General features: G+C 45.5%; 1 protein-coding gene across 1 annotated transcript in view; it reads right to left on the reverse strand.

Annotated features, from left to right (window-relative positions):
• Nucleotides 1-262: 262 nt before the first annotated feature.
• The window catches only part of gli2a (GLI family zinc finger 2a), a 109,047-nt gene continuing 85,319 nt past the window's right edge, over nt 263-23,990 (reverse strand). Inside the window, exons 6-14 of the mRNA XM_029637003.2 lie at nt 18,469-18,670; nt 17,082-17,283; nt 15,480-15,590; nt 14,746-14,877; nt 11,661-11,810; nt 10,500-10,664; nt 9,947-10,225; nt 6,405-6,753; nt 263-4,839 (exon numbers count right to left, since the gene is read on the reverse strand). Coding sequence (XP_029492863.1) covers nt 2,468-4,839; nt 6,405-6,753; nt 9,947-10,225; nt 10,500-10,664; nt 11,661-11,810; nt 14,746-14,877; nt 15,480-15,590; nt 17,082-17,283; nt 18,469-18,670 — 3,962 coding nt within the window. The 3' untranslated portion in view covers nt 263-2,467. The remainder of the gene's footprint in view (nt 4,840-6,404; nt 6,754-9,946; nt 10,226-10,499; nt 10,665-11,660; nt 11,811-14,745; nt 14,878-15,479; nt 15,591-17,081; nt 17,284-18,468; nt 18,671-23,990) is intronic.

Below are 23,990 nucleotides of genomic sequence, written 5' to 3' on the forward strand. Positions count from 1 at the left end.
GTATAAATGACCAGGAGAAAATGATGTATGATATGAAACGTATGGGCAGTGTTAAGGGGGTAGAATCATAAAGATCCTATGCAATTCTATGGGTATTCTATGGGTATTTTTGATCAAGATGAATTCTTTGACATGAGGATGGTTTTCATGGTGTCTACAATTCATTAGGGTGTGTGCTGAAGAGTTTGAATAACGATTCTCTGCTTTCATGTGTCCCAGAGGGACGAGACCATGTGATTTCAAAGGAGACACAACACAGCACTTTGGTTAAAACAGAAAAAACTGAGATACTGTATTTGAAATGTACAAAAGCTATATACAACACACACACACACACACACACACACACACACACACACACACACACACACACACACACACACACACACACACACACAGTAAAATGGATGGGCAGCATACCTGTACATACGGTAAGGCTACTTTAATTCCAGCAAGCAAACTAAAATAAAAACTGAGGAGGTTGCGGTGTATCATTGTTCTTGATATGATTTGTAATCAAAGTAATTCATCCCTTATTTGATTCTCCATACAGTCCATGTCTAGCCCAGGGAGTAGGGAGGGGTAATGAATCCACAAATTAGTGTGTAATCATGTCCACCGAGTACACATGGAGTACTAGCATATTCCTTCAGAGATCTGATACATCCTAGACAGGCACAGGGTCTGTGTGCACAGCCTGGTCTAATAGACTAGATGTAACATTGTAAACGTAAATCAGGAATACTCAAATTAGGATATGTTACGTTTGGATTGGTTACATAAAAGAGACAGTTATTTAAGGCAAAAATTAAAGTAGGGCGGTTTGTCAGGGTGGATGGGTAGGCGTATAACACAAACACTTAGAAACCCAAAGGTTGAGTGTTCGAATCTCACAAATTTAGCATTTTGGCAACTTTGCAACTATCTACTACTTTTAGCTACTTAGCATGTTAGCTAACCCTTCCCCTAATCCTAATCCTTTAATCCAACTGCTAACCTTAACACCTAGTCTAGCAAACATTGGCCAACCAGCTAACATTAGCATTAGCCACCTTACCACCTAGCTAAGCACAACAAATTGGAATTCGTAACATATCATACGTTTTGCAAATTTGTAACATATTGAACAAATTGCTATTTGTTAAATATTGTAAGAAATGCATTTCGTAACATATCATACAGATTGTAATTCATAACATTTGTGGGCATCCACAAATTAATACATAACTTATCATACTAATAGGAGTGTCCCGTATTTAGATTTACTATGCTACGTCTACCCCTGAGTCCAGATTAGCGTGTGTCTCCACAGACTGATTTACACTGAGGCAGATCTCTGTCCTTTTTTATCATACAGTCAGTCTCACAAAGAGGAGAGTCCTTAGAGGGTTACTGTACAGCTTCTGGAGGGCACTTGGAAGATATTTTATACAGTATGACAAGTGGCCATCTCCTCCACACTAGGGGCTGGTTTCATATACACAGATTAAGCATAGTCCTGGACTAAAAATCACTTTCAAATGAGAATCTCCACTCAGCATGGTTTTTAGTCCTTCATTAGGCTTAATCTGGGTCCACGAAAACAGTCTCTAGCTTTGCATGGGATCCTGTTCCACTGCAAGCTCCTCTATACATGGATGGATGTTAACAATGTAGCATCACAATGTTCTATAGTTGCATCATATTGTACTTAGCTTGCAATAATCAAGTCTCTTTAACATAATTTAAAGCACGTACCATACAGTATATCTATAAACATGATCAAAGGTCGTAATAAGAAAATTATTCGAATATTTCCTTATGCCTTTTTACCTGGCAACATCGTTACATGTATGTATGTTTCATGAATTCACATATTATTCAAACATGATCTATTTAGCAAGGCACTTCGTGAACTGCTATCAGTGCACTGCTTTTTAAAGAGTAACAAACATCAACAAATACGGAGCAATGGACATATATTTGCTGATGTAGTTTTATACCCTTGTCTATTCTTATTCGTAGATACAAAGTATGGCTTTTCAAAACAGTGATAATGCTCCTTATGTCTTTAAAATGTTCCTTATGTCTTTACTATACTTACTTTCTCAACACAAACACTACTTAAAATGTACTTGAGCAAATATGACATATTACTGGATAAGCAAAGTCTCTATACAGGCCAGCGGAGATTGACATGCTCCTGAAGAGTAACTATTTCCATAGGGTATTGTTACATATAATCAGTGCTTTTATAGTACATTTTCCTTGAAATGGTCTGAATACACAATGGGGCATCCCAATAATCTTTCTTTCCTTCCGAAGTGTGCACTCTTTCCCTCCTCCCCACAAAATTAAAGCATTGGATTAGTGGGGCATGGGCTAGGCTAGAGGGAGATCCAATATATTTTCTTTCAAATACAAGAAGGGAAGTGAACAAGTGCACAGTTCGGGAGAAAGGAGAGATTATTGTGACACAGCCAAGGCCTTAGCTCATCATGTTGAGGAACTTGCTCTCCTCAGCCAGGGTGGTCAACATGGAGCTCATGTCTCCGATGGCCATATTACCAATCCCTGCTGGCACAGAGGCCAGGGTCACAGAGTTACGGGGGGTGGTAAGCCTCGAGGAATTCTGGGACAGGCTGGTGAGGAGTCCGGGGCTAAGGGTCCCTGACATCAGGCTGGAGTGGTCTCCATCATCCAACATGGCGTCAAAGTCAATCTGTGCATGCTCCACGCCAGAGATCGATCCAGAGGAGCCGGATGAGTCAACGGTGCTGGTGACCTGGTTGACCCCTGGAGATGCCATGGTAACAGTGGTGCCTCCCGGAGTCTGGCCCATGACGGGGGACATGGGGGAGTTGAAGCTCACATTGTGGTTGTTATTGGGTTCAAACATCTGGATCTGGCCAGCATAAAACATTGAAGCATTGGAGTTTGAGTCTCTGTTATGTCCGCCGGTATGTGCTGCGGTGCTACCCGGTCTCTTTGGACTGGCCTCAGAGGTGTTGTGATGTAAGTCAGACTGAGGGAAACGGTTCTGCTGCATCATACCTCTGGACCCTGAGTGTTGTCTACTGCTCATAGACTTGGGCTCCATGGGAGGCCTGGGCTGCATCCCAGCTCTGTTCCCAGTATTGACATCTTGCTGCTGAGAAGAAATACTGTAGTTCTGCTGGTCAACCTGAATCATGTGGGGGGCATAGCTTTCAACCGGAGTCCTTGACCTGTAGATCTGCGTATCAGGATTGTTGTGTGTAGCCATCACCCTGCCGTTGGGCAGTGCCATGCCATTAAAGTTGGGTCGAAAGCTGCCATTCCCAGATCCAGAGTTAGGGACAGGGATGATATCTTGGCCATATCCCTGCTGGGGACTCATCTGCTCAGGATAGTTCATGCTGCATGGCTGCCTTTGTTGCTGTTGGACAGAGTTGATCCACTGGGAGTTGCTTCTCTGGGTGTAGCCTTGTAGCGCCATATTCTGGTTCATGGGCATCACCTGCTGGTTACTGTTACTACCCATTCTACCCTGGAAATGCCCAAAGTTCTGTCTCTGCTGGACCATGGCCAGGTTGTTGTTTCTGAGGAGGTTCTGCTTGGTGAGTCTGGAGGTGGCTGTAGCATCCACAGTCCCTGAGCTGACCTCGTTCCACTGGACTGGCATGTTGTTCTTGTTGTTCATACTGTGAGAGGCTGGGTACTGCTGCTGCTGGGAGCCAGACCCAGGGTTCATCTGGTAGGGGGGTAGGGGAACCTGGCTTGACCCAGGCAGGGGCATGTTGGCATCCACCATGGCCATCCTCCTCTGCCCATAGAACTGCTGTTGGGAGGAGGTCATATTCCCCTGGACCTGGAAGCCGCCTTGTGATTGGCTGTTGGCGTAGTTGGCAGGGCCTGCTGATTGGCCGGGGCCAGCTGATTGGCCGGGGCCAGTGTTCTGAGACCTGAGGTACTGTACGACATCATCAGGCAGCACCATGTCCTCATCTCCTGCATGGTCCAGCCCGTCCACGGCCATGGTCTCCATCACCACGTTCTCTGAGATGCTGGGGGGCCGTGGGGCGAAGGGGTGGTGGTGCAGGCTTCCGTCGGATCGCGTGTAGCTCTGCATGGCCAGGCCCCGGCGGTCGGCAGAGGGAGGAGGCATCATACTGTTGGGGTTCATACTGTTCATGCTGTTGTAGCGTTGGACTCGTGGAAGGGATAGTGGGTCTAGGGTAGGTCTGCGGACGGGGTCGCTGGCTCGCCGGGGAAGGTTCCCAGGGACCTCGTGGGGCATCATGCTATGGCTACCATAGCCAATGTCGCTGCAGCGTCTGGGAACTGCTGCGGTAGGTGGGTGGAACAGTTGAGAGTGGGATAAGCTCTCTCTTTCCTGGGAGTGGTCCCCGTACAGGGCCATCCTGGTCCTGAGGCTCATACGCTCCATGTTGGGCAGAGGTGTAGGTGGAGCTCCCCCGATTGCAGCAGCGTACTTGGCCTTAAGATGGTAGTGCTGGGCAGGGGTGAGGCTGAGCAAACTAGAGAGGTTTCCACCTCCACCTCCACACTGGCTGGCCTCGCTGGATCTACGGGACAGGTCTGTGGAGATGGGGTCGTAGGAGTCGGCTGAGCTGATGTTGTTGTGGCGGTTGCTGAACTGCGAGGCTTCGGAGGAGCGGCGGCTGGAGTAGCAGGGGGAGATGCCAGAGGAGCGCCGGCTGATGTAGGCTGAGCTGGCAGTGCTGGTGTTGCTGTCCCGGCGGCCCTGTTCGTTTAGCTTGTTCAGCATGGTCACCTCGCATGATGACAGGTCACCAAGACGCTGACCAGGGTAGGGCCCGGGTGGAGCGATCATATTAGAGTTTTCCAGAAGGGAACCTGAGGAACCAACAAAAGGAACCACATTATAACATATACAGTGCCTTGCAAAAGTATTCATCCCCCTTGGTATTTTTCCTATTTTGTTGCATTACAACCTATCATTTTTTTCTTCTTTTCGATTTCATGTAATGGACATACACACAATAGTCCATTTTGGTGAAGTGAAATAAAAAAAAAAACTTCTAAAAAATTAAAAACGGAAAAGTGGTGCGTGCATATGTATTCACCCTCTTTGTTGTAAAGCCCTTCAATAAGAGCTGGTGCAACCAATTACCTTCAGAAGTCACATAATTAGTTAAATAAAGTCCACCTGTGTGCAATCTAAGTGTCACATGATCTCAGTATATATATATATATATATATATATATATATATATATATACACCTGTTCTGAAAGGCCCCAGAGTCTGCAACACCACTAAGCAAAGGGCACCATCAAGCAAGCGGCACCATGAAGACCAAGGAGCTCTCCAAACAGGTCAGGGACAAAGTTGTAGAGAATTACAGATCAGGGTTGGGTTATAAAAAAATATCCAAAACTTTGAACATCTCACGGAGCACCATTAAATACAATATTGAAAAATGGAAAGAATATGGCATCACAACACACCTGCCAAGATTGGGCCACTCACCAAACCTCGCAGACCAGGCAAGGAGGGCATTAATCAGAGAGGCAACAAAGAGACCAAAGATAACCCTGAAGGAGCTGCAAAGCTTCACAGCGGAGATTGGAGTATCTGTCCATAGGACCACTTTAAGCCGTACACTCCACAGAGTTGGGCTTTACGGAAGAGAGCCATTGCTTAAAGAAAAGAAATAAGCAATCACATTTGGTGTTTGCCAAAAGGCATGTGGGAGACTCCCCAAACATTTGGAAGAAGGTGCTCTGGTCAGATGAGACTAAAATGTAGCTTTTTGGCCATAAAGGAAAACGCTACGTCTGACGCAAAACCAACACCTCTCATCACCCCAAGAACACCATCCCCACAGTGAAGCATGGTGGTGGCAGCATCATGCTGTGGGGATGTTTTTCATTGGCAGGGACTGGGAAACTGGTCAGAATTGAATGAATGATGGATGGCGCTAAATACAGGGAAATTCTTGAGGGAAACATGATTCAGTCTTCAAGAGATTTGAGACTGGGACGGAGGTTCACCTTCCAGCAGGACAATGACCCCAAGCATACTGCTAAAGCAACACTTGAGTGGTTAAGGGGAAACATTTAAATGTCTTGGAATGGCCTAGTCAAAGCCCAGACCTCAATCCAATTGAGAATCTGTTGTATGACTTAAAGATTGCTGTAAACCAGGAGCTGGAGCAGATTTGCCTTAAATAATGGGCAAAATCCCAGTGGCTAGATGTGCCAAGCTTATAGAGAAAAACCCCTTTGTAGGTTTCTAAGGCTTTTTCACATATTCCTCTCAACTCAATCTTTCCTATTATGGATGTGCAATATTTTTTCCACAATTATTTTTTTATTCCTTATTATCGTTTACTAATCCTTCAGAATTATTGCAGGTTATCAAAAACTATATTGTTCCAATATAGAACTTCACACTTACCAACAGCAGGAATGGGAGGCAGCTTGGTGTTTCGGACCTGAGGTGCCTGAGGACCAGAGTTGGCCCAGGGACAAGAGTCCCTCACATTCTTCAGCCTCTCCTTCTTGATGTTCTCCAGCTTGATGGTGACTCCTCCCCCTTTATGAAGCCCAAGACCCACCCCCACCGAGTTGCGGGGGGAGAGGGTGGAGGAGTCCACCATGGAAGGGTCATCCAGTGCACTCAGGTCCCCAAAGCTGCCCCCACTGTGCAGGGCCATCTCTACTCCACTGTCATTGTTGTGGGCACTGCCAAGTGGCGACGGCTCACTGCTACATGACGAGTGACCGCCCGGGCTGGATTGATACGTCTGGAGAGGGGGACAGGATAGGTGGTTCAGGTTAGACACCGAATCAAGCCTATTAAGGGCTTTTCACATTACTCTAGTCGATTTGGTTTGGATTGGCATGGTAGTATGAAACGGTTATCACTGTCAGACAGGGCATTGTTATTATAAAAAAGATGCTTAAAGATGAAATAAAGTTTCAAAATTCAGATGAATAAATTAGGTAAAATTTGCAAAACCATAAATTTAATGAATTATGTAGCCTAGCTTTAGTTTCATAATCTTATTTATCATAGAATTGTTAGATTTTTTCTAAAGGAAACATGTCTAGTAGAGGGACGGGGGATACTGTGATTCTCATCATAGTCAAGTGTTGACAGTGGTTATTTCTGACACAGACTGAACTAGAAAGAGTCTTGATCACAGCTTGATTGCTGGAACTATTTGTTCGGCGCACATGCTGAACAGTCCCGTTGTTTGAATATTAATTTGATAATTACTTTTATCATGGCCTGATAGACATTACTGTCAGATCTCTAGGCCACAGAAGAATAGAACTGAATAAAGTGTGTGTGTGTGTTCAAAGGGGGCCTTATAGTATACAAACACTGGATTGCTGATGCTATGTATTGGCCCATGAGAGGGTTTGAAGCCACCTGTTTAGGCACTCCCCAGGAGAGCAGTCCTCCATAGGATGAATGGAATTCCACAGTATTCAATTAAATGTTTTAAGGACAAAATGACATGTATTTAGGTATTGTTCTGTTGCAGTGGGGGCAGTAACATTAGTACTTTCAAAAAAATGATACTTTAAGGATAATATTATATATATTTTTAAATGTTTTATTTGTATGTTTAGCTCACATAACATAATTTAAAAGTAAGCATTAAGGTGTGTGCAATAGAATAAACATGGATTTTTTAAATTGACATTTATAAACGCATTTCTATAGCTTCTAAAATATTTCTTACAACGTTGAGGGAGTGCCAAGATGGAGGCACGGTGGCTTCAAAACTATTCGGACCCCTTGACATTTTCCACATTTTGTTACGTTACAGCCGTATTCTAAAATTGATTAAATCGTTTTCCCCCTCAACAATCTAAACACAATACCCCATAATGACAAAGCAGAAACAGTTTTTTAGAAATGTTTGCTAATTTATAATTGAAATAAAAGAAATATCACATTTACATAAGTATTCAGACCCTTTACTCAATACTTTGTTGAAGCATCTTTGGCAGCGATGACAGCCTCGAGTCTTCTTGGGTATGACGCTACACGCTTGGCAAACCTGTATTTGTGGAGTTTCCCCCATTGTCCTCTGCAGATACTCTCAAGTTGTGTCAGGTTGGGATGCGGAGCGTTGCTGCACAGCTATTTTCAGGTATCGCCAGATATCTTCAATAGGGTTCAAGTCTGGGCTCTGGCTGGGCCACCCAAGGACATTCAGAAACTTGTCCCTAAGCCCCTCTTGTGTTGTCTTGGCTGTGTGCTTAGGGTTGTTGTCCTGTTGGAAGGTGAACCTTCACCCCAGTCTGAGGTCCTGAGCGCTCTGGAGCAGGTTTTCATTAAGGATCTCTCAGTACTTTTCTCCTTTCATCTTTGCCTCAATTCTGACTAGTCTCCCAGTCCCTGCCGCTGAAAAACATCCCCACAGCATGATACTGCCACCACCATGCTTCACCGTAGGGATGGTGCCAGGTTTCTTCCAGACATGACCCTTGGCATTCAGGACAAAGAGTTCAATCTTGGTTTCATCCGACCAGATAATATTGTTTCTCATAGTCTGAGAGTCTTTAGGTGCCTTTTGGAAAACTCCAAGTGGGTGGTGTGCTGCACAGATGGTTGTCCTTCTGGAAGGTTCTCCCATCTCAACAGAGGAACTCTGGAGCTCTGTCAGAGTGACCATCGGGTTCTTGGTCACCTCCCTGACCAAAGCCCTTCTCCCCCAATTGCTCAATTTGTCCGGGCGGCCAGCTCTAGGAAGAGTCTTGGTGGTTCCAAACGTCTTCCATTTAAGAATTATGGAGGCCACGGTGTTCTTCGGGACCTGCAATGCTGCAGACATTTTTGGGTACCCTTCCCCAGATCTGGGCCTTGACACAATCCTGTCTTGGAGCTCTACGGACAATTCCTTCGGCTTGGTTTTCGCTCTGACAAGAAGACAGCAGCGATTACTGCCTCGAGTCTTCTTGGGTATGAGGCAAACCTGTATTTGCGGAGTTTCTCCCATTGTTCTCTGCAGATCCACTCAAGCTCTCTCATGTTGCTCTGACATGCACTGGCCACTGTGGGAACTTATATAGACAGGTGTGTGCCTTTCCAAATAATCTCCAATTTAATTTACCACAGGGGACTCCAATCAAGTTTGAGAAACATCTCAACGATGATCAATGGAAACAGGATGCACCTGAACTCTATTTCGAGTCTCATAGCAAAGTATCTGGATAGTACCTAAGGTATATCAGGTTTTTATTTTAAAAAAATGTACAAACATTTCTAAATACCTGTTTTCACTTTTTTATTATGGGGTATTGTGTGTAGATTGCTGAGGATTTAATATATATATATATATTTAAAAAAAAACATTTTAGAATAAGGCTGTAATGTAACATTACGGATTGTGGAAAAAGTGGAAAAAGTAAAGGGGTCTGTATACTTTTCAAAGGCACTGTATAACTCAATGGATAGATTTCACAGTACATCACCACATCTAACTGTAGCTAGTATACACTTTAAAACCAGAAGCTCTTGGAAAGTCCTCTGTTTTTAATACATGGAGGAACAGAGTAGTGCATTTCAAATATATTGACTGTTGACTCAGGTTTGACATGCAGTGTTAAAAAGCATTGAAAGGAATAGAAACAGTGCTGGTGCTCACCTCAGTGAAGCCTGTCCAATAGGGAAAGTGTTAAAGAAAGAGAAGCACATTCAAGCAGTGACCAGAGAGGTGAGTTAGGTTAAGAAGAGGATAGACCATCAGCAGTTGTATCACAGATCAGTTCATGTGAAAGGTGATATGATAAATGGTGAAAGGCTTGCATTTGCATCACAAGACTCAAATAACATATAACATGTATGAATGATAATGTTAAGATTAGAATTTTTAGTATTAAGTTGTTAGTAGTAGATGATAGGATTTTGACAATAGTCAAAGTTAATGCTTTGTTAAATGCAGCTGTTATGACACAATAAAATGTCACATCCAGTCTTACTATTGAGTTCTCAGTCTTGATTGACTTGACCTGCAGGCAGTCCTCTGCTCCTCTAATGGTGCTGTTAGCCTCTATTTTTCCATCCATCCCTCTACGACTCTGTTTGGCGTTTGCCTCGTTCTCTCCATTCCCCTTAGGAGGACCCCTGGGGGGCACATCGCCACGTTGTTTCTTCGTGACGTGGGCCTCAGGTCCGTGGACCGTCTTCACATGCTTCCTGAGAGAGCTGGGGTCTGTGTAGCGCTTAGTGCACCCAGGGATCTTACAGATGTAGGGTTTCTGGGAATAATCATTTTACACAATATCTTATTATCGGATGTTAAAGTTGATTACTGTTTTCATCCATTGTCTTCTGAAAATACATTATGTAAAACACAAATAAAACAGAATGTTGACTGCATATTGGACATAAAAATCCTTGAAAAGTGTAAACACAATGAACTTAAATGTGCATTAGGTTATTTAAATAATGGCAGTGGGTAAATGCATAGATGTAGCTCACAGTATGTCTCTCATTTGATTGTCTATGGTTGGGTGTCTATAGAAGCCTTACCTCATTGGAGTGAGTTCTGTTCTGGTGCTTGGCTCTGTCTGAGGCGTTGGAGAAGGCTTTGTTGCAGCCCTCGTGTTCACAGACGTAAGGCTTCTCCCCTGTGTGAGACCTCAGATGGGTCTTCAGGTTCTCCAGGCGAGAGTAGGCCTTACAGCATCCTTCAAACTAGAGAGCCAGAGAGAGGAGGGATGGATGGAAAAATTGATTGATGGAAAGGGGGAGGGAGAGAGAAGAGAGAGACAGACAAAGGTCAGCGTTAGCAATAGCCTCAGAGACTCTGGCATCACACAAAAGTATTTGCTCTTTGAGAAAATGACTGTTAAAAGAGACTGACATATACCAAAAAATGATTTGCTCTTTGAGAAAAATGACTATTAGAACTATTTAAGCAAAGCGCCAGACATCATGGAACACTTTGTTGAAACAAAGCAGCTGAGCAGTTCTGTATTTAGCTTTGGTATGCTATGCATTGTTATGTGGTAGGATTTGGTATTCCTTCAGAGTGTGCTATGCTGTGCACTGTGGGTAATTGACAGAGTGTGAGAGATGGGATCAAACTAGATTAGCTCAAATGTGGACATAAAAGACCTGAGATCCTCCCTTTCAAAAACACAAGACTTGGTAGAGAGGGAGATAGCTAGGGTGAATGAGATGCATGTGGGATTTAGCAACTAAACTATACAGTAGAGTAGATCTTAATAAGGACCCATGGACCCCTAGTTCTCTTTACACTTGAATAACTAACATCCTCCTCTCATGTCAATCAGCCTTATGAAGTCTTCTCTTCTCAGAAGTGATCTTTTAATGGACTCACAAGCCCTCATTATTGAGCTTTGAAGCTGAGGAAACTACACACAAAAATGTTATCATGAGTGAATCAGTGCAACAGATGAATCCCTTAGTAAAGGCCCAGAAGACTATTCTATGTGGAGTGGATGGATTTCTACTGGTGAGAAGCTAAAGTACCATTTTAAGGCTATGGTCTATAGTTATTATAGTGCACAAAGCAGCATCATAACCAGAGGTAGGACTTATAAATGTGTGTGATACAAGCAGAGATAGTTAAGTGAGTGGCTTATCCGTGACCTATTATAGAAGGCTCTGGGCTTATTGGGAGAATGTGTACATGCCCGGGTGCATGTTGGGAATTGGAGTTATTACTGTGCATTTGTGTGGCTTCTCTCCAGTGTGTCTCCTCATATGGACCACCAGCATGTACTGAGCCTTGAAGGGTTTCTGTTCCCGCGAGCACTCATCCCAGCGACACACAAATTCCTTCTTCTCCCCATGGATGTGGTCATTGTTGATATGCTGCAGAGAGAACAGGGGAACATGGGGTTACATGGGAATAAAACACATGGAAGTAAAACAAAGCAGGCATATCCATGTATCTCAACCTGTCTGGGAGATAGACACGAACCTCATCTGTTTCAGGATCTGATATTCTCAATCAACAAGTTGTCAGATGTGTTTATGTCTTTAAAAATGGGACACACAATTCAATTCTCATTCAAAATCCTATTTTATCTAACCCCTAACCTAACCCGTACTCTTACCCTAACCCAAAAACCTAACCTTAACCCTAAAACTAAAACTAACCCTAGCTCCTAACCCTAAAACTAACCCTAGCTCCTAACCCTAGCTCCTAACCCTAACCCTAGCTCCTAACCCTAAAACTAACCCTAGCTCCTAACCCTAAAACTAACCCTAGCTCCTAACCCTAGCTCCTAACCCTAAAACTAACCCTAGCTCCTAACCCTAACTCTAACGTAATTCTAACCGTAACACTAATACTAACCTTAACCCTAAACCCCCTAGAAATAGCATTTGACCTTGTGGGGACTAACAAAATGTCCCCAGTTGGTCAAATTGTTGATTGTTTACTATTCATAAATAGTTAAACACACACACAATCCTTACTTGTCTTCCTGACAACTGAGATTTACACACATCTCCTTCTCTCTCTCGCTTTGATCAGGAAACCAATAGTGTGTAACATACCATGTGTACACTACTCTGAGATGTCCATGCTTGAATGGTTGATTTTATTTTCTACCTGGAGATAAATGATGTCTGTCTGTCTGTCTATCTGTCTGTATGTCGGTCTGTCTGTCTCTCTCCCTTGTTCTCTTCATCTGTCAGTCAGTCTGGCAGTCCGCCTGGCAGTCCGCCTGGCAGTCCGCCTGGCAGTCCGCCTGGCAGTCCGTCTGGCAGTCCGTCTGGCAGTCCGTCTGGCAGTCCGTCTGGCAGTCAGTCTGGCAGTCAGTCAGTACTGTACTGTACAAACTGAACTAGAGTTGGTATTTTAAAATGTTAGTCGTCACAGACATGGTTGAAAGATGGTCAAAGGACCTTGTAGACATGCATCCATTTTTGCCTGAGCGTTTCAAAAACATGACAGTGATTGGACAGAAATGTCTAGAGTTACATTCCATTGAATTACAGAAAACAAACGTAGAATCAAACACAGAGTTTTTGTTTCAGAGGAACTGCCGGTCTTTCATTTAAGTGTGTGTGGTCAGGAGGGCAGGAAGACTCATTCTGCTGTATTGTCTAGGCATGCAAGGCCACTTGGTAAGATTACCCTGCTTAGTGCCTATCCCTCCATTTTCACTGAGCCACACACACACACACACACAAACAACCACATGGAAAATATTCACACAGCCAGACAAACCACTTTGTCTCCTGGGGACATTCACCCTCACTATACCCTACTAATGTGGCCACTTTGTCACAAGCCGGGCCCTGGTCAAAAATAGTGCACTATATAGGGAATAGGGTACCATTTGGGATGTAGCCATCCACCCACTGACTGGGTTAGTGGTTGACAGTCCTGATCCTGCCCAGTTCTTTTTCAGAGGAAAAGTGGATGAACAAGTGAAGTGTGTGGCCTGCAGCAGGCTTCCATTTTCAGCCATGTACTCTTCATACCATACTGAAACCATAATTTGGGGCTATTGGGGAAGGATTACTTTGGGTAAATAAAACTTAGAAGTTCTACGCCATAATTTTGTGTATTTTCTGTCAAGGTGAGTGATTTCACTTGTATGACTGGTGAGAACATTGTGTAAAACCTTGGAACTACAGTACAGGGGTGTGTACTGTAGATGGAGGGATAAAGTACTATCAAATACTTGGCAGCAGACTCTCAGTTATTACATCTACAGATGTCTACATCTACGTTGGTATGTAATTAGAAGTCACTGTAACAAGAGACTCATTCACACATGGACATTTAGTGTTAATTTGTATATTTTCCTTCCTTGCTGCCTTTCCTTATTCCATTATTCCAGTGAGTTGTGGTATGTGTTCTACTTCACCATGTCCATCCACACCCCACACCACCAGGCCCCAGCGTTGTTCCCTAATCCCTTCAATCCCTGACAGAGATACAGTGTAGGGGGAATGGATCCTGGAACTTACTGGGATGGTCTGGACATGCCCTCTGTCAGGACGACTGGGGCAGGGTGGCAGGACGAGGGGGAGAAGTGATAGGGTGGGGGAGGAGAGGGGAGCAAAGGGGGGAAAGAGGGGGTAAATGGGGTTCTAACATGGCTCTACTCCTGGACTTTCTTTGTCAAGACAGACTGGAGGCTGGAAAGGAGACGAGAAAGGGGCTAAGGTGAATCCACTCCTGACCCGTAACACTGGGACTTAGAGACTTCAGAACATTCCAGACTCAGCTCAGAGACTCCCAGTCTGGGTACTGAACTGACAATCCCAGTTAATCATAGCCTATTGGAGTAGAGTACAGAGCGCTGCATCAGGGGTTCCTTAGAGAGGAAAGGACAGAGTTCCAGAGCTCTGAGTATGACGATGGATTTACTGCCATGCCTCTAGGGTTCAGAGGTCAGAGGTGGCTGAGAGCCAGGGGTTGGGGGTCACATCTGCAGGGGCGTTAGAGTACCTCCGTCTCCTCAGTCGGAATCAACAGGCCTCATTAACCCTGCGCGTGTCCGCCACAGGAAAGGATCAGTTACTACTGCCTTGACTGGTTAAATCTTAAACCTGACTGGAATGACGCTTTAATGAGGAGCAGAGCCATTTTGAACATTAAAAAAAGGGGGAAATGGGAGGGTGTCTTTCAGACTTATTCCTGTATCTGTGTGCCTCTCTCTTGACTTATGTTTTTGTCCACTGAAAGTCACAAGTATATCCCCTGACTGTAGAGGCACCAGCAGGCCCCTACTCACAGATGTCCTAACTCTGTGTGGTTACTAAAAATCACTTAATAATTACTCACATGAACGAGCTGGTCCTGGGTGTCGTACTCCTTGCTGCAGCCGACCCAGTGACAGTTGGTCTCGTAGACAGCCTCTGGCTCCTGCTTACACTCATCTTTGTCCAGCTCCTCACTCAGGTCCAGGACATGCTCCTGTGGATGAGAGGACTCAGTCAGAGAGGGGTTCATGACTGTCTTATGTGCATGCAAGCACACAGTTTGTGTGTGTGTTGACAATAGCTTGTACTGTATATAACCAACTATACTGTCACGACTTCCGCCTGAAGTCGGTTCCTCTCCTTGTTCGGGCGGTGTTCGGCGGTCGACGTCTCCGGCCTTCTAGCCATCACTGATCCATTTTTCATTTTCCAGTTTTGTCTGGTCTTCCTTCACACCTGGTTCCAATCCCATCAATTACATTGTGTATTTAACCCTCTGTTTCCCCTCATGTCCTTGTCGGAGATTGTTTGATTGTATGTAATTGTGCATGTATCATGTTGGTGTGCGACGGGTTTTGTATTCACTTTTGTTATTTAGTACATTTTGGGTTTTGTAGTTTTATCAGCATTTATTAAACAACTCCGTTTTTACCAAGTTTTTTCTCCTGCACCCGACTTCCCTGCCACCAACACGCACCCATTACATATACTGTACTATTCTGCATTTGCTTATCTGCATCTTAATGATCTAAGATTGCTTTTGCACAACTCACTGTAAAGGGAAGCAAAAAATAGGTTGTGGGATAGATAACATACCTGAAAGCATGGTGATATGGGCCGGGGTCCTTCTGCTTCTGTCTTGACCTTGTGCCTCTTGGTGATCATGGGGTTGACTGTGCTGCTCACCACCGGGTCACCACCAGCATTCTGCAGGAGAGAGAAGGAGGTACACGTTAGAGACAGAGACTATACCAGCCTTCTGAAGGACATACTGTAGAGAGAGAAGGAGGTACACGTTAGAGACAGAGACTATACCAGCCTTCTGAAGGACATACTGTAGAGAGAGAAGTAGAGGTTAGATAGAGTGGTCCTTAATGGCTCAGTTGGTAAGAGTGTCAAGTTCGATTCACACAGGGATTATACACTAAATGTATGCACTCACTGGATAAAAGTGTCTGCTAAGTGGCTAAACAGAAGAAGGAGTCAGAGATGCAGTGCTCTGGAGTGTGTAGAGACAGAGGCAGAGTTAAGATAACTCAGAGCAAAGTCAGAGCGACATCACAGTATTGTTCTTGGCGCTGGCTGACTGGCTCTGTTCTATGGTAACGTGATGATGTGAGGGTTGGTTGGTTTCAGAGTCAACCAGAGCCAGCCAAGTACCAGGCTCAGGGCCCATAACTCGTATAGCGACCCGACACAGAGACTAAACAGTTTAGACTGCTTTATGAGAGTCAGCCAGGGGAAATATGAAAAGAGAGAAATTATTATCCACACTGCAACGCTCAGAGCTTTGATCCTCCAACCAACTCTCAACATAACAGACAGACAGGCCTTTTTACGCCTCAGTCACAGGCTCTGTGGAGGAGACGCTCAGTGTGAGTGTGTGTGTGTGTGTTTAAGCATCATAAAAAAGGATATGAAGTGAGGGTTGGGGGTCAGTGAGGAGGGGTCTCTCTAGTATCCAAATCCCACCCAGCCACTACAGTAGAGTACGGCGCTGACTGTGCTTCAGGGGCCCCATGCTCTCACTAACACTAACTTCAATGGCTGGAAACCAGGGGAAATGTGGTTCTGATTAATGTCAGTGAGGGGTGGGGTGGGGGGTGATTTAGCTCTGTGTGTGTGTGTCTGTGTGTGTGTGTGTGTATCTGTGTGTACATTGGTATACTAAAATTGACATAGTGATGGAATTTATGGGTGTGTGTGTGTGAGGGGGTGACGGTAGATGAGGGGGAAGTTTACATTCATAGAGACCATGTATACAATAGGTTGATAAAGGAGACAGAGGAAACACTTCTATGAACTGAGACAGTTAAAAACTGCTGCTAATGGGAGGGAGTCATCCTCCAGCTCATAGCTGAGCGAACCCTAGACAAAAACACTTGACAGTTTATGACACTCTTGGGCTGGATTAATTTAGCATGCCATCATTTTATCCATAATTTACGTAGTATACTTTGGACAATATACAGTCTACATTCCATTCACGTTAGAGATCTTTGGTTTCTGTGTTATAGCTGAATGGAATTCATCCGTATCCCTCTCTGGGTATTCACAACTCCATTCATAGAATTGCATATAAAACACAAATTATAGGATCTCTAGGACTACATCGTCATGCACGTCACAATTAAACCAGTGTTTGTGAGATATCAGACATATAAGTGCAGATATCTGAAGTAAGACAATGCTACTCACCTGGTTGGACTCAGAGCTGGAGGTGTTGTGGGTGGTGTTGAGGGTGGAGGCTGCCAGGGCGTGGGCATGCTGGCGGGCAGCGAAGGAGGGCGAGGGCTGGATAAGGGGAGGAGTATGGCCGAACGCACTCAGGCCTCTCTGCTGGTTGAGCAGCTGCTGGTAGGCCATGGGGTTGATGGGGTGGGGGAAGGTGAACGACGGACTGAGAGAGGAAAGGACAGGACACTCCATTTTAAGTACAACAGCAAATAAAACAACTGTAATCACTTAGTTATAGAGTTAAGATAACTTTTAAAACTGTACAGCTATTCTATGATTGATTGGTGTATGTGGAGCCCTATGTGTAGATTGTTGAAGTAATACATAAGTTCTAGAGATGTATATGTGTAGAACAGTTGTTGTGTACTGTATGTGTGTGCACTACATGTCCACTATATACAAAAGTATGTGGGCACCCCTTCAAATTAGTGGATTCGTCTATTTCAGCCACACCCATTGCTGATAGGTGTATAGAATCGAGCACACAGCCATGCAATATACTGTACATAGACAAAGGCCTTACTGACTTTCAACGTGGCACTGTCATAGGATGCCACCTTTCCAACAACTCAGTTTGTCAAATTTCTGCCCTGCTAGAGCTGCCCCGGTCAACTGTAAGTGCTGTTATTGTGAAGTGGAAAGAAACACACAAGCTCACAGAACAGGACCGCCGGGGGCTGAAGTGCATAGTCCGTAAAAATATCTGTCCTGTTGCAAGACTCACTACTGAGTTGCAAACTGCCTCTGGAAGCCTCTGGGAGCTTCATGAAATGGGTTTCCATGGCCAAGCAGCCGTACACAAGCCTAAGATCACCATGCTCGCCGCCATTGGACTCTGCAGCAGTGGAAACGTGTTCTCTGGAGTGATGAATCACGCTTCACCATCTGGCAGTCCGATGGACGAATTTGGGTTTGGCAGATGCCAGGAGAATGCTACCTGCCCCAATGCATAGTGCCAACTGTAAAGTTTGGTGAAGGAGGAATAATAGGCGTGGCTGTGTTTCGGGCTAGGCCCCTAAGTTCCAGTGAAGGGAAATCTTAACACTACAGCATACAATGACATTCTAGACGATTCTGTTTCCAACTTTTGGGATGGATTGGAACACCGACCGAGAGCCAAGCCGAATTGCCCAACAGCAGTGCCCAACCTTACGAATGCTCTTGTGGCTGAATGGAAGCAAGTCCCTGCAGCAATATTCCAACATCTAGTGGAAAACCTTCCCAGAAGAGTGGAGGCTATTATAGCGGCAAAGGGGGCACCAACTTCATATTAATGCCCATGATTTTGGAATGAGATGTTTGACGAGCAGGTGTCCACATACTTTTGGTCATGTAGTGTATCTTGTACCTGATGCCGCTGACGGAAAGGTGTCCGTAGGAGCTGCTGGCTGCAGAGCTGGAGCGTGAGTTGTTAATGTAGGCCACGAGGGAGTTGGGCGAGGTACGGATCATGGTCTGCAGGTCGATGCTGGCGTCTGAGAGAGGGGAGATGGACAGGGCTCGCTTTCTGTTCAGCCTGGGGGTCAGTCTGGGGCTGGAGAACCGGGACACTGCAGATCGAGAGCACCAATCAATCAAACAAACATATTTATAAAGCCTTCTTAACGTCAGCAGTGCTTTGCAGTACCCAGGCTAAACCCCAACGAGAAAGCCTATACACACAACATGCTAGTGACCCTTTCTCCCTACCCTGACTAAGTGTTACAACAATTGTGAGAAGAAAACAAAATGTCACTAGTAGTACACTCCCACAGCATACTAAAAATTAAGAACACTAATGTCAGTCAGTCAGTAAACCCCCAAAGAGTTACAGTTTTAAGATGAAAGTAGAAGAAACCTGTTTATCCAGAGGTGTTCTAGTAGAGGTCATTCTAGTGCTAGTCTAGCCTAGACTAAGGTACAGTCCCCCTCAGTCTGTCTATGCTGTACCAAATGGCACCCTATCTATATTTAGTGCACGGCACTACTTTTGACCAAAAGTAGTGCACTACATAGCTAATAGGGTGCCATTTGGGATGTAACCTATATCTCTCTCCATCATCTCTCTAACACCACCCCAACCCTCCTCCTCCCCTTAATGCTCACATCCTCTTATGCATAATGAATCCCTCCCAATAATTTGCTGTAATTACCGTGATAAGAATCTCACCCAGTCAGTTGTATTTCAGCATGTTAAATGGAGGCAATTTAAACAAATTGATTTGAGAATAGCATTAAAAGAATGAAGCATAGCTACAAAAGGTAAAGGTAAACCCAGAGAGTCATGGATGGCTTTTACCAAGCTGTTTTTGGAGCAAGAATATTACAGTAAAAAAAAAAAAAAAAAACATTATGTTTTTTCCCACAAACTGTTGATTTGGTATTGTGTAACATTTGACCCTTTTGGAACTAATTCCCTCAGGTTGTGTATATAATCATCATTATTCTGTAAGAATGCATGTAGACATCCTTAACAGAGTTCTGTGCATGTAATTCTGACCTGAATTGAGCACGTAGTTCACTTTAACCTTCCTCTTTGGGACATGCAATGGGAAGTCCCTTTTACAGGCTACATAAAACAGTTCCAGGTGGTCAAAGACATTTGGAAAGATGTCTTTCAGGGTTGTTCAAAAAGTTAATTACATTTTTCTTTGGTGGGATTGGGTTTGACGCTGTTCCTGTGGCAATGGGTGACAGCTAGGGAGAGAAAGACAGAGATGGTGGTAAGGGAAGGTAAAGGGAAAGTGGGATACTTTCCCATTCAGTTGTACAACTGAATGCCTTCAACTGAAATGTGTCTTCCGCATTTAACTCAACCCCTCTGAATCAGAAAGGTGCAGGGGGCAGCCTTAAATCGACATCCACGTCTTTGGCGACCGGGGAACAGTGGGTTAACTGCCTTGCTCAGGGGCAGAACGACAGATTTTTACCTTGTCAGCTCAGGGATTCGACCCAGCAACCTTTCGGTAGGGGGTAATGGCTAGCAGAATACGGGGTAAGGGTGGGGGGTAGCGTTGGCCAGCTGCTGTGGGCCATCAGGTGCTGAGTATTAGCCCTGGTGTGATGTGGCGTGGCAGGACACATACCAGGGCAGAGTGGTGGGGGTAGTACTGGTCTGGGATGGGGGGTTATTAGGCCTAACAGGGGGCATCATCAGAGGCGCTGGCAACAGGAAGTTCTTAATAGCTCCCATCACACCTCCCCAGAACACACGGACAGACGCACACACCACCACCTGCCAACATATCAAACACACCACTGTCAACCTGCAGCCAATCCTCTGACCCTTTATTGGGTAAATTAGTGATCCTTTCTTCCAGGCCATATGGACCCAGAGACCACTATACTTATATACCTATGGCCGTAAAAACGGTAGTCTTATACATGGTGTGTGTGTGTGGGTAGGTGTCGGGGCCTGCGCACGTGTGTGGGTGTGTGTGTGAAAAAGACTTATGTTGCTGAGTTGTAAAACAAAAAGGCTTATGTGCTTACTTAGAGAGCTGCAGGACTTCAGAGGGACTCTATGAAAACTCAGCTGTAGAGATGTCTGAAAAAACAACATTCGGTCCCTAAGAATGTTCTTCTATGAAGCTAAAAAAATAAATGTGTCAAGTATCATTAGGCATATTGCGTAAGGAGGGGGGGGTTATCAGGGGAGTAGAGGGGGAGGAGAGAGGGGGTGGAGTGGGGAGAGGGGTGGGGAGAGGAGTGGGGAGAGGAGTGGGGAGAGGAGTGGGATACGACAGTGGTTTATATTATACTCTTTAGAAAGGCTAGGGGTGGATTCAGATTTGCATCGAGTGTAATGGCTCTTTCTCTCTTGCCTGGGAATGGGCTGGCCCATTGTGGAGCTGCCGTGTGTTTGTCTGTGTGTGTGTCTGGGTCTGTGTGTGTGGTGCAGCGGTCTTATTCATCTCTGCTCACCACAGAACAGAACTGAACCTCAGGGGAGACTTGCTTATTAATGTGCCACTTTATAAAGCAGGAAACTAAGCAAGGTACGGCTCACAGCCTGGCGAAACTGGTGCCTGCCTCACCCCCTGGACACCCTTACCAAAAGAAAGCCTTAAACCTCATACCAACCCCCAAAACCCTCCATATCCCTAGCCCCAGACATGGTCTCAACCCCTTCACAAAATACTGATTCACCCCCCAAAAACCCACCCCTATATCCCCAGACATACTATAGTAATAACCCCCTAAACCCACCATCCCACACCCCTACCCTCAGATATTGTATCAACCCCTTTCATACCCGATACCTCCAACCCCAAAATCCCCATCCCCAGAAAAACTGTAGGTTCTCCCTAATCAATTCAGTACAACTTTCTCTATCCACTCAGGAGTCCCTAGTTAATGTGTTAGTCAACAGTGTGTGCATGAGAGCGCAGCGTTTGCTCTTCTAGCCTGGACCTGGCACACCAAGGATACACTCCTCCACTGGCCTCCCATGTTAGAGAGACAGTGCCTGAAGACAGCCGCAATTTATTAGGGCGGCAGGTAGCCTTGAGGTTGGAGCGTTGGGCCAGTAACCGAAAGGTTGCTGGTTCGAATACTGGAGCCGACAGGGTGAACAATCTATCACTGTGCCCTTGAGCAAGGCACTTAACCCTAATTGTTTCAGGGGAGCTGTATAATGGTGACCCTGGCTGTGACCCCACTCCCTGCGGGTGTCTCAGGGGGAGTTGGTATATGCTGAAAAACACGTGTGTAAAAGGACAAAAATAAGCACCCCTGTGAGGTCATTGTTGTATCTGCTCTGCCTGAGGTCACTCAGGCAACACACACAGTGATGGAGTGCTTTATCAATGGCGGGGCTCTAATTTAGGGGTATGCCAGGTTCTGGCAGCAGGGAGGTGGCGTGGCGCTGGCCCGAGGGATATGTCCTGTTCTCTAGGTCTAGAACTCTGTCTCTGTGGGAGCAGAGTGGAGCACAGGGAGGGTTGGCTATAATTGGGGGATCTGGACTGATATATAGGTTCATAATTACAGGCACTTGAGTGCACATTAACAAAAAAACTAAAAGGGGGCTGAGCGATTATTTTAAGCATCTGCCTTGCTGTTTTGATGGAAATGGCTTTGTGGAAAATCTGAATACTGTAATTGAAGGGTAGTAATCCTTAATCCTTTACCCCCCCCCCCCCCCCATCCCTCCCAGTACAACCCCCAAACCAAAGCCCCCCGAATGAGAGTTGGCACAGGTTCCACACACAGCACACAAAGGTAGTCTCCCTTTGTTCAGTGCAACAGGCTTTAGAGGCCTGTAGTTAGTAGTTAGCCTGAGAGAATGATATTACAATGGGATGTAGGGTCTCTTTATCTGGGCTCTGTTTTCCCATCAGGAGAGCCAGTGGAGCCCTGTGGAGGGCCTGGCTTTGTTGGGTCATTTAGTTAGGAGTGTTGATTCACTACCTCCGCTGCTCTCTGGCTATGTCGGTCTGTCTCTCTCTCTCTGGTCTGTCTTTCACTCGGTCTCTCTCTCTAGTAGGGTTGCTGTACAGTGGATCCACTACCTACACTGCTCTAGCTCTCTCTCTTTCAGATGACCCCAGACTGAGGTAAAGCATGAGGGGTCAGGCGTTGGTCCTCCGAGGCGAGGGAGAGAGGCCCAGCGCGAGGCCCAATCTCCCCCCTAAACAACACCGCAGCCTGGGTACCAGCCAGCCAAGAGCCCCAGCCAAGTCCAGCCACCCCCGATCCCCTCTGCTCTCCTCCGAGTGGGGAGGAATGTTTATTTTTCCTGGTAAATCTCGCTAATACCATCACTGCACATTTTATTAGAGGGAGCTCACTGCGATGATTCCCCTATGAGCCCCCAGTGTCCTGCTAAAGCCAGCTGTGTGTTTTTGTGTATGTGCACACTTCTGCCGGGGGCTCATGTGTGTTCATACAGTAAGTGTTTGTGTATGTAGTCCGCAGGGACTGGACAAGACCCCCCTCATTCTCCGTCCCTTCCTCCCTCCTCCTCCCCAAACACTAAGATCTCTTTTTCCTCTGACTGCATGGCAGACATTTACTTTGGCAGCAGCTATTGTCATGGGACCTTTGAGTTTCTTTTCCCGGCAGCAGAGTCCTATGCTGTTAGTGCTCTACAACCCTCCCCCCTTGTTCAGCCCTGTTTGGCGCGTTCCTCAGTGAGCTTACTATTAAGACATGATGAAGTGTAATCTGTAGGATTTACAGTATTTAAGTTTACACTGAAAAGGGTGAAAATGCTGATCCAGCTAGAGCAGGGGTGGCTAATCATTTTGTCTTAAGGGCCACATCGGTATTAAAAAAATTCAGAGGAGGGCTGTACAGATTATTTTCCAGACCGATTTGTTCCATCTATCCATCGATCTATCTGAGATCTCTGGGTGAGACCACTCATAACATCACACGCCACACGCAATAGATTTACTAAGGGCTTTAGGGAACAAGGCCCAACTGGCCTCTCTGCCTGGTCTGGTGGAAACATTTATGTCTGCTATTCGTGGGGGAAATTGGTCTATGTTGTTTTAGTGGATGAGCGCGTCAGAGCACGCCACTGGCACGGAGGCACACTTGGCATTTCAGCACGGCCCACGCTAACCAACCAACTGACGGACGGCAGGATGATCTGTCCGTGTTTGTTTTGTAGGCCTGTCGGAGCAGACTGCATGTAGCCTACATGGCACCCATATGCCTCAATCAGTCACACAGTGGGCGGAGGAGAGGAGCAGAGAGCTACTGGGGTGCGTCCCAGATGGCACTCTATTCCCTATACTGTATAGTGCAGTAATTTTGACCAGGGCCCATAATGTGTTCTTAGAGAAAGCATTACTACTTAGCTACCTACTCCCCTTCACTCTCTGCGGAGCATAAGGCCTCAACAAAAAGATCCAAAACTGAGAATGGGTTTGCACAGTCAGA

Source organism: Oncorhynchus nerka, linkage group LG3, assembly GCF_034236695.1.
Source record: "Oncorhynchus nerka isolate Pitt River linkage group LG3, Oner_Uvic_2.0, whole genome shotgun sequence".
In the NCBI taxonomy this organism is placed as follows: Eukaryota; Metazoa; Chordata; class Actinopteri; order Salmoniformes; family Salmonidae; genus Oncorhynchus; species Oncorhynchus nerka.